At 37.5% G+C, this 11,683-nt stretch overlaps 1 protein-coding gene across 1 annotated transcript in view; it reads right to left on the reverse strand.

The window, feature by feature from the left end:
- slc6a11 (solute carrier family 6 member 11) overlaps positions 1-5,730 on the reverse strand; it is a 28,044-nt gene extending 22,314 nt beyond the window's left edge. The window contains exons 1-5 of the mRNA XM_022748246.1: positions 5,479-5,730; positions 4,693-4,920; positions 3,891-4,025; positions 3,444-3,584; positions 3,200-3,281 (exon numbers count right to left, since the gene is read on the reverse strand). Of these exons, the coding sequence (XP_022603967.1) occupies positions 3,200-3,281; positions 3,444-3,584; positions 3,891-4,025; positions 4,693-4,903 (569 nt within the window). The 5' untranslated portion in view covers positions 4,904-4,920; positions 5,479-5,730. The remainder of the gene's footprint in view (positions 1-3,199; positions 3,282-3,443; positions 3,585-3,890; positions 4,026-4,692; positions 4,921-5,478) is intronic.
- Positions 5,731-11,683: the final 5,953 nt, after the last annotated feature.

An 11,683-nucleotide genomic window follows, 5' to 3' on the forward strand; every position in this document is an offset into this window, starting at 1 on the left:
AGAAAACAAAGATGATAACTAATCTCCTATTTGATTTTACAGCATTTAGTCCATGTTATGTTGTGACATAAGCACAAGCCGGTGTAGGCGTTTCTTGAAGAAGCTCAAGCAGTATCACTTCATGGAGCCTCTGCAGAGTTTTTCACATCACTTTACAGGCACTCAGAGTGATTAACTTAACTGCAAAACTGTGCTAAATAAGTTACAGCACAGAGTAAAGATGATGAAAAATAAATATTTGCTTGAGGTTGTTCAATATAAATAGTAATGTTGTGTCAGCTGCTGGTTGACCACATTCCCTTAATGCATTCTCCACCACCCACATAGGACTTCTGCTCTTCAGCTTCAAAACACTGACACGCTAACCACTGTAGCATACTATACTAAAAATATAATAGTTCATTTTGACAACTTATAAATATAATGTGCAATGAGTCTGATTTTTCGTGAGCCTAAAAACTCAACTATATACTGTATATATATATTACTACATAAACTATGTTTTTAATGAAATAGATAAGCAAAACTATGCACACGCCTTGATCACTGAAGGGCCTCCACTGCAGAGCACCTTAATGACATTTACATGTACTCGCACAGTCATTTGGGATGAACATAGCCTTTTCCACAGTACCAGTCTGAAATGTGGCCATCCTGACCAAACCCTTCATCCACTTTCTCTCAGGGACTGAAAGAGAAACACAATCTGGAGCAGAGTGACCAGCATTACAGGACAACCTTATCCACCCTCTGTGATTCACTCCGCCACCACGTCTTCCTTCCCTCCATGTTGGCTGATCATCCTGCTGCTAACTTGAACACTTGCAGTTGATGATGCAGGGTTGTTAAAACTTGTTAATTTGCATGCAGCAACTGTGATAGTACCTCTGAGTCTCCCACGGTTGTTAAAGCTGCACAGAAACCCTCCAGAACTTCAATGTATGGTGGAATGAGGACAAACCTACATGAAAAAGCATTGCAGCTCTGAAGGAAAGACGGCACACAGGCCTACTGGAGATGACACATTGCTTTGTACTCTCCCAACACTTTAAGCTGCTATTGAGCATCAAGTACGTGCTGGTGGGACAACTGCAATACGTTGATCAACAGGCAAGGACATAAAAGCTCATAAAAGCTCTCTATGTCGGCAGGGGTTCAAATATTGGTGCTAATATAATGTCTAGGTGTTGACCACCATAAGACAAGTCAACTACGACAGTGCCAGTCAAATTAGGGTTTGGTTCAGAAGAACTCCTTCATTGTGACAATCCACCATGGCCAAGAAATCTATGCATTTTTTTTCTTTGCTGTACCTCCTAGTTTGGTGATAACCATCCTCAAGCAGCTGTCACACATTCTGGTCTGGTGGCCCCCAGGTTCACAAGATCTTCATGGTAAACAGATGTGAACCAGCTGGCAACAGCAACCCTTGGCCAAAGAGTTTCCTCTAAAAGACACAGCATCTCTCCTTAAGTTGCTGACACTGTGGATACTCAGTGGCAGCATGGCGGTCTTGTTTTGAGGGGTACCACAGGAAATTGGAGACTCGTCCCAAATGTCAGATTTCAATGTGCTGCTCTGCAGGAAGAGTTGTCAAGCCTCTCTTTTTTACTGTGATATGCCTACAGGTGTGGATGCCAGATACAGGGCATGTTATCAGCGATAATGACATCATAGCTTGTCAGCGGAGGTGAATCAACAGTTCATTTCCTGTTTGTTGAAGCATAGCCAGGCAACAGCATTGATGGAGGATGAGAAGCGAGAGTCTGAGCCACAGAGCTACATGGCGCTGCCAAATCTTTGCCACCGAGTTCACCCCCGGAGCTCCTGACCAGCCATTGATCATCATGACATGTTCTTGGTGGCCGGCCACAGGCTAGGTCCAACACAGCCCCCCTGTCCCTGCCTGGTCAGCCGAGAGGGCAAGATGTGAACGCTAATGTGTGTAAATATACTTGTCCGTGCTCTAAAGTGTGGGTGAATTGGTTTTATATGGGTGCATGCAGCAGCATCCCTTTTGTGTGCGACTTACTTACATACTGTTTATGTGAGTAAGATAGAGTAGCTGTGCAAATTTCTATGGTGACTGGAATATCTATTGTTATTAACTCTGTATGGTTTAAACTAGAGCTAAGCAAGGTATCCTCTACCTGGTCACATATATATTATTATGTACTATTATATTACATATAATACACCACTATATAAAAATCTAATCACTTGGTTTGTTAGTTTTACCAAAGAAATGTCTAATTTTGGTTTACTTATTTGGGAAATTTTGAAATCTAAAAAATATTATATTTTTTATAAATTTTGAATCCTGTAGAGAGACTCCTCCAACCCCCTCCCCTCCTGAATGCATGATTTTGTCTGTTTGTATATTGTTTTTGTGGAACCAACATGAAGCTCGTTTAATTTATGGCTCTGCTGTATGTTTATGCTGTATATACAGTACAAAACACAACAGTCTTGGCACAGACAAAACAAGGCTCAGTCGGTTGCTATTTTTGCCAGTAACATGTTGGTAGGCTCTTCGGACCATGTCTGTCTCTGGGCTTAGGTTTATGTTACTGGCTCATTTCTGACATTTCCATCATTTTTACAGCAGGCATCTCACTTCATTTTGATTTAGACACAATAATACACACGACAATTTCAATTTAACTGCTGTCATGCTGATATGTAGTTTGAAGAGATTAATCAGGGGGTTGAAAATGAGATTTGACCCAGCAGTGTAAACACAGCCACTGGCAGTGAGACAGGAAGTGTGGTCAGCATAACACACTGACAAGGCCTGATCTGCTGCCACACACATGGCTCTAGCTGGGAGACAGCTGGCCTACCAGGGCCTGCTGACACACAAATATGAAAAGGGCTGACTAATTATTGGGGGAAAGGTTGGGGGAGGAGGGGTCTGTGAAAGAGTCTGGAGCCGTCGGCAGCTCAGCTATTCAACAATATGTTAGATAATGAGAGGACTTGTTGAGGACTGTCTGAACTGACAAAGCATGTACTCATGCCGTTACAGGACAAATGGCACATCAATTAATATTTCATACCGTAGAGATAAAAGCCACCATTGTAGTATGTTCTTTAATGTGACTTTGCAAACGCAAACAGAGCATGATGTCTTATATAAAAACTGTGACGGAACATGAATCTCAAATGAAAAAGAATTAGAAATAAGAAATGTACTCACTCCCAGAACTCAATGACTGGAGAAGTTGCGTTGGGGTTTGTGATGTTGGTGGAATTTTCTCCATAGTAGTCAACACAGTTCTCTGTAAAACACAACATGTTAGACATCATATAGTTATTATATAGATATGACACTATATATAAAAATCTGTATTTTCAACTTTCTTCTCTCAAGAAACAAAAAGGATGTACATGATGATCTGTGGTTGCAAGAAGGTTTTCCTGTCTCATCCAACGTGACCTACCTGTATTCCAGTAATGTCCACAGCCAGCCCAAGGCAGTTCAGTGGTGAAGCAGTTGAAGAGGTAGAAGATTGCCCAGGCTAGGATCACTATATAGTACACGTTTAGATGAGCCTCAATCACCTGCGTTGCATAGCCAATACCTGTAGGAATTGAAAAAAAAAAAACAGCGAGTGAATGGCTAGATTGTAAATTTATTACGTCAGATTTGACAAGTGTCAATAAGACACCTGTAGAAGTCAGTAAGTTGTACAGCTGGTTAAAAACTGATAAAAAAATAAATAAATACATTAAAAAATATTGAATGAATGACCCAAGATCATCATAATGTTTAATGTGTGTGTCCAAGAAGAAGTGAGTGTCATCAGCTCGACCACTTTGTCTCCGTAAAATCTCCCATTTTCTCTTTCATTATTAGTATTATTAATGGGAAGTGAGTGTGTTCTTACCCTCAAACAGCGGGCAGATTTTCCTCCAGCAGGTGATGCCTCCCTCACTGGTGAACTGACCCAGGGCAGTCTCCAGGAAAAACACGGGGATGCCACAGCAAATGAAGAAGATGACATACGGAACGAAGAACGCACCTGTATGCACACAAAAGAAAAAACATACAGAACATCTACTAGAACAACAAGTCAGAAAGCATAAAAGTTCAAAATATAATCTAACCCCTAAAAGCAAAATTTACTTCTTAATTCCTACTTTAAATACCGCTGTAAGGATGGATTCACAAAATTCACATGAAAGCACTCACTGTGATGCCACATTCATAAAGCAGGATGACCTTTTTAGATTATGAGGAGGATCCATACTGTGCAGTCTAATGGCGCCTAATGAGGGAGCCCACCTTTTTTATTGACATGATTGTACATAATGGATGAAATAATAAAGGACATCATATTTTGAAACTTTGAAACTACTACCTGCTCAGTTTTTATCCAATGAAATTTACCCCCTCCTTTGGTGCAGTAGAAGATAACAGAGCTTGTCTTACCTCCTTTACTCAGATATGTGTCTTGTACATTTTAACAATCACATCCTTTTCTACTTATTTATCTAATGACACGTAATATTTGCTTATGTTTCTCTCTTTTCCAGTCTTGCCTAATCCCTTCTTTACAGGTACCACACTTACCTTCTCCTTGCTGCAAGGGAGCTTATCTTATGCCCACCAACACATCACCTTTACTATGATTAACATTCTCCTTTTTATGTCCATCCTACAAGCACAGGTGAAGAAAACTTCCCTACCTCCTCCATTCTTGTAGCAGAGGTAAGGAAACCTCCAGACGTTGCCCAGCCCGATGATCTCTCCGGCCACAGACAGGACAAACTCGATCTTGTTGTTCCAGTGGCCCCTCTCATTGTACTCCCCGTTGTCTAGGCTGGAGCTGGACCCTTCCGGGTCTCTGCCATCCTCTGGTTTACCGTTTATAACGGGCCCGCTCTTCTCAGCTGTCATGACGCTCCAGCAGCCCGCTGAGAGAGAAAGAAACAAACAGACAGAAGATTTTTTTCTTTAAAAAAGATTAAAAAAGGTGACATCATAACCAGAACTTTACATGGACATTCTTTCATGGGACATCTGAATCTCAACAGGACTGTCCCATCCATGCAACACCACAGACATCTAATAATCCATATGTATGTGGGGGATCAAATCAAGAGGAATCCGACTAATTACCCACTTAAAACAACCAGGATGAGGATGTTTGCAAGTGGGAAGATTAAAAGAAACACAAGCTTTCAGTAACCTGCAACTAAACCACAAACTTCTGTGAAAGCTTTACTCTACACTACAACATTTAGAATAAAAAAGAACTTAATAACTTGTTGAATAACAATTACAGTGTAGTCTACATAACAATCAGTCAACCCACTCATCATTATCTACTAACTGTAAGACAGGAGCCTAATAAGAAGTTCACATGTCAATCAAAAAGAAAACGGTGGTAGAATATCGCGACTAAGACTGAGACAGAAATGATCATGCTAATAGGATAAAAAAGAACATGTAACTTGAGTGGCACTACTCACCAGTCTCCTATGGAACAGTGGCAAACCTCCTTTTGGCTCCCGCGATGATGCGCACTAACAATTGCCTTTACAAAACACAAGATGGTTAAGCCTGATCAGGGGGGTGAAAAAAAAACAGGAGAGAGGGGGCAACAGAGGAGAAAGAGAACAATCTGGATCCGCGTTGAGTGAGGTGGTTTTGTTGAGTCTCTCGTCTATATAAAGGAAGATCCCAGACGTGGCAGAGTGACGGTAGATCTTGCACCAGGCGATGGATAACCTGCGACTGCGCTCCCACTCTCCAAGCGGTCTACTCTCAAGCGCCTCTAGTTGGATAGACGCCATGTGGTAACCAGTGTAGCTCTCACATCAGCGTTACCCCGGCGCAGAGAGAGCAGGGTGACACGGGGAGACGGAAAAACACGAGATGAAAAAGTTGGGTACATTTAAGTTTAAGCATCATATCTAGTTATTTAAAAAAAAAACTGGAAATAACAGCAAGTTGCTCATGTCAACCCCGATTAAATATGGTTAAGTCCACCAGTAGGGTGTGGCTACAACTGGACGATTAATCGAGTCAATTAGTCGATTGGTCCAGAAAATCAATTAGCCACTATATTGATAACGAGTTAGAATCTTATGCAAAAATTCCAAACATGCTGGTTGCAGCTTCCCTAATGTGAGGATGCTTTACTTTCTCTGTCATATGTGATAGTAAACTGAATGTATTTTGGGATCAGTCCATTGATTGGGAAAATAATCTTCTGATTAATCATTAATGAAGATAATAGTTAGATGCAGTCCATTCTAGTGGATGGTACATTTTGATTTGTTATGCTACATTTGACTTATTTTTTTTCTACCCCAATGAAACATATGGATATTATTGTATTATGACGTATCTGTTGTGGCAAGCTGGTGGACTATTCCTCTGGTGTTTCTCAGTGGCCAGAATTGACTGAACTTCAGAAATGAATACCTTTCTGGATTCACTTTCAGCCCTGTTTTCCTTTTTTTTGGTCTGGTATACCTGGACTGCAGACGTCATACCTCCATTAATGCAAAGTCATAAATTCAGCATGCAATCAGTCAGACTAACAAAACCAATTATAGCAATTTACAAGCCTCAAAGCTCACCATTACTACAGCTTAGCTTTTAGAGGTAAATTTCTGAACTGGTTTACATTTAAAGTTTCATCTTGATTACAAAAAAAAAGAAAAAGAGAGAGAAAAATGTGTTGATGTACACATAATCACAATATGATATGATAAAACCTATATCTAGTCAACAAATAGATTAGCATGGTTAATATTATTGGTCCATATTAGCTTATCACAGATATATTTGTATCGGCGTATATATATTCACTGATAAAGAAGATGCCGCACACTAACTATTACATCTTTTGGCCACCAGTGGGCACTGACAACTTTATTTTTCAACTGTAAATGTCTCACTTAGTCCATATTTTTCTCACAATTTTGTTAACAACCAAATTTAACATGCATATCTTTATCAAAAATATTTGTTTATCTTTGTTGAATAAACTCATGTTGGCCAATAAAGATTTTTTTAAATTAAACTTTCACATATTGTTATTGTTGTTGCCCTGAAAAATGTAGTATATGTTGGACTGTAGCCAGCTTGAAAATTTACATGCTGCAACAACACAGATTACATTAAAATAATGTGTGTCCACAACAGAAGGCTAAACACCATTTGTTTTACCTCAGGTGTTTGTTGGTTCAAGACTTGTGGGAAGTCAAGTCCTAATCTTCAAAGAGCTGGTGACCTCGTTTGATTTATGAATTGATGTCAACTGTTTGGTTCCCTTTGTCAATGCATTTGCTCCTGGGGCTTTGCTCCCAGCATACCAACTCACACCTCTTTGTCCCCTCCAGGAGTCACTCTGCACCCGAGCGTACAATATGAATGGATTTCCTCATTTAAAATCAGGATTGTTGTTGTCAGCAGCTAATGATGAATGATCAGCCCATCATAGAGTGTTAATAACCCAAGCTGCTTGACAAACAATTGTTTCCTTCTAGGTTTAAAAAAGGGAGTTTGTAGGATTTGTAGGATTTGTAAGGTTTGGTCATACACAAGTTGATTGCCTGGTTTCCAGGCGTGATAGACTCGGTGCACTAGGAACTCCCCTGACTCTAAAAGCCTGACCTAGTCTCTAAGAATCCCTTCACGCAAGGGTCACTCGTCATTAGAAGCTTAAAGGAAGTGCCCTGCATAAAAAGTATGGCCACCCAAAGCGGCTGGCAAACACTCACTGTGCTTTTCAGGCAGAGTCAAGTCCTTTATTTATGTTGCCCTGTAAAACATTATCAGAGGGGGAATGCTTGATGAGAATAAAACTTTCATCATTTCTTGCAGGCTTAGTAAGAGGCATCTGAGGCTCATACTCATGCTCTTTGTATGCATGTTATGAAGTATCACATCTATTTCTCCTAAAAGTGCTGCTTGTAGCTGCTGTGCAGTGAGTGTGGTGACAGTCAAGCTCACAAAATATAACTTGATGCTTGCCAGTGTAATGACAAATCCCCCTCTCAAACTTTGCGGAGGTCAAGAGTCGGATGTGGACTACAATGTGAGACAGATTGCTTCGAGAAGGCATATGTTAGAAATAGAAATCCTTTCACTGCAGCACAGGATGGTCTTTTGACAAGACAGCAACAGGTCATTCTCCTCAACCATTATCCTTCTGGCCTACTGACTCCAGAACAAGCAAGATGCTTCAAAGTGATTGGCCGCCTCGCTCCTAAGGGAGTACACATTTGTTGTTTCATTGGTTGTGGGAGTCAGGAGGGACAAAGTCACTTTGCTATCCAGTTAGGACACTGAAAAAAGACTTGTTGCTAGGATACCTATCGTCAGTTTTTTTTACAAGAGGCTGTGAGTGAGTGAGTGAGTGAGTGAGTGAGTGAGTGAGTGAGTGAGTGAGTGAGTAAGTGAGAAAATAGGCAAAGAGATTAGATAAGTGGAATCAAAGAACTGTACATGTTAGAGGCAGAGGTGGAAGGAATAAAATGAAAAAGAAAAACAAGTAAAAAGAAAGACAGAAGACAAGCTGAATGAAAAATGAAAGACAGTAAGAGGACTAGAGTGGATAAAGCTGTCTGTCTGCATTGCTCTCGCCCTCTTCTCACATGATGTTATGTAACTGTGTTGTTTTTTTTTCAGTTTTATGAATGCTGCTCAATTTGTCTCTAAATCTCTCTATAGCAAATATCTTTTCACTCAGGGGTGAAAAGTGCATCAAATAGGTTAATTCATTTGCTCTTTTTTACTGAAATTTGAAGCCTGTCACTGATTTTACAACAAACTGTGACAGCAAACCTTAGCAGCAATAAGTATTGTTGGCTTCTGAGCACTTTTTCAGTGCTCATCATCCCACATTAGAGAACAAGAGAGAGAACACAGAACAAAAGAGAGAACACAATGAGATCTCCTGTTTTGTATTTGATTTAAAAAAGAAAATATTAATGCACAAATTCACCTCTATCATGGCTTAAAATTTACTTGGACACCTTTGCCAGTACAGGTACTAACTGAAACAACATGGTAAAGCATTAAAATGTCAGTATAGTAAGGCATACAAACGTCATATTATAGTAAGGAATAAAAAGTCATCCTTTAGTAAGGCAAAGAAAATTCACAGTATAGTAATTCCTAAAAAGGTCATAAAAATGACAGGATATTAAGGCATAAAAAGTCATAAAAACGTCATAGTATAGTAAGTAATGAAAAGTCATAACGATTACATAGGCAGGAATAAAAAGTCATAAAAACATCATAGTATACTAAGACATAAAAAATCATGAAAACTACATACATAGTATACTAAGGCATTAAAAGTCATAACAACGACATAGTATGGTGAGGCATAAAAACTCATAAAAACGACATAGTATAATAAGGCATAAAAATGACATAGTATAGTAAGGCATGAAAAGTCGTGAACACAACATAGTACTAAGGCATGAAAATTCATAAAAACGACATAGTATAGTAAGGCATTAAAAAGTCATAGTTTAGTGAGTCATTAAAAAGTCATAGTGTACTAAAACATAAAAAGTCATAGTAAAGTAACGCATAAAAATAACATAGTATAGTAAGGCATAAAAAGTCTTAAAAACGACATAGTACTAAGGCATAAAAATTCATAGTAAAGACATGGTATAGTAAGGCATTAAAAAGTCATAGTGTAGTAATACATAAAAAAGTCATAGTACAGTGAGACATAAAAAGTTATAGTAAAGTATGGCATGAAAATGACATAGTATAGTGAGGCATAAAAAAGTCATAGTATAGTAAGACATAAAAAGTCATAGTAAAGTAAGGAATAAGAAAGTAATAGGATAGTAAGACATAAAAAGTCACAGTATAGTAAGGCATAAAAAAGTCATAGTATACTAAGACATGAAAAGACATAGTAGAGTAAGACATAAAAAGTCATAGGAAAGTAAGGCTTAAAAAATTAAAGAAACGTCATAGTATAGTAAAGCATAAAAACTCAGAAAAAGTCATAGTATAGAAAGGCATGAAAAGTCATAAAAACGTCATGGTATAATAAGGTTTAAATATGACATAGTATAGTAAGGCATAAAAGGCACAAAAACAACATAGTATAGTAAGTCATAAAAATTCATAATAAAAAAACATAGTATAGCGAGGCATGAAAAGTAATAATAAAATGACATGGTATAGTGAGGCCCAAAAAGTCATGAAAATGACATAGTTTTGTAAGGCATAAAGAGTCAAAAATTTCATAGTATGGTAATGCATGACGATGACATAGTATAGTAAGGCATAAAATGTCATAGGGAGTAAGGCATAAAAAGTCAAAAAACGTCATAGTATAGTAAGGCATAAAAAGTTATAAAAACAACATAATATAATTAGGTATAAATATGACATAGTATAGTAAGGCATAAAAAGTCATAAAAACGACATAGTATTATAAGGCATAAAAAGTCATAAAAAAGTTCGTAGTATAGCAAGGCATAAAAAGTCAAAAAAAACGTCATAGTATAATAAAGCATAAAAAGTCAAATAAAAGGTCATAGTATAGTAAGGCATAAAAAGTCATAAAAATGACAAGGTTTAATAAGGCATAAAAAGTCAAAAAAACGTCATAGTATAATAGGGCAAAAAAAGTCATAAAAAAAGGTCATAGTATAGTAAGGCACAAAAAGTTAGTACGGTAAGGCATAAAAAGTCATAAAAACGACATAGTATAGCAAGGCATAAAAAGTCATAGTATAGTAAGGCATAAAAAGTCATAAAAACGACATAGTATAGCAAGGCATAAAAAGTCATAGTATAGTAAGGCATAAAAAGTCATAGCATAGTAAGGCATAAAAAGTCAAAAAAACGTCATAGTATAATAGGGCATAAAAAGTCATAAAAAAGGTCATAGTATAGTAAGGCATAAAAAGTTAGTACGGTGAGGCATAAAAAGTCATAAAAACGACATAGTATGGTAAGGCATAAAAAGTCAAAGAAACGACATAGTATAGTAAGGCATAAAAAGTCATAAAAACGACATAGTATAGCAAGGCATAAAAAGTCATAGTATAGTAAGGCATAAAAAGTCATAGTATAGTAAGGAATACAAAGTCATAAAAACGACGTAGTATAGCAAGGAATAAAAAGTCATAGTATAGTGAGGCATAAAAAGTCATAAAAACGACATAGTATAGTAAGGCATAAAAAGTCATAGTATAGTAAGGCATAAAAAGTCATAAAAACGACATAGTATAGCAAGGTATAAAAAGTCATAGTATAGTAAGGCATAAAAAGTCATAGTATAGTAAGGCATAAAAAGTCATAGTATAGTAAGGCATAAAAAGTCATAAAAACGACATAGTATGTTAAGGCATAAAAAGTCATAGTATAGTGAGGCATAAAAAGTCATAAAAACGACATAGTATAGTGAGGCATAAAAAGTCATAAAAACGACTTAGTATAGTAAGGCATAAAAAGTCAAAAAAACGACATAGTATAGCAAGGTATAAAAAGTCATAATATAGTAAGGCATAATAAGTCATAAAAACGACATAGTATAGTAAGGCATAAAAAATAAAGAAAACGATGTAGTATAGCAAGGCATAAAAAGTCATAGTATAGTAAGGCATAAAAAGTCATAAAAACGACATAGTATAGTAAGGCATAAAAAGTCAAAAAAAAGAAATAGTTAAATAAGGCAAAAAA

The sequence above is a fragment of the Seriola dumerili genome, unplaced genomic scaffold, assembly GCF_002260705.1.
Source record: "Seriola dumerili isolate Sdu_G_001 unplaced genomic scaffold, Sdu_1.0 BDQW01000121.1, whole genome shotgun sequence".
NCBI classification, from domain to species: domain Eukaryota; kingdom Metazoa; phylum Chordata; class Actinopteri; order Carangiformes; family Carangidae; genus Seriola; species Seriola dumerili.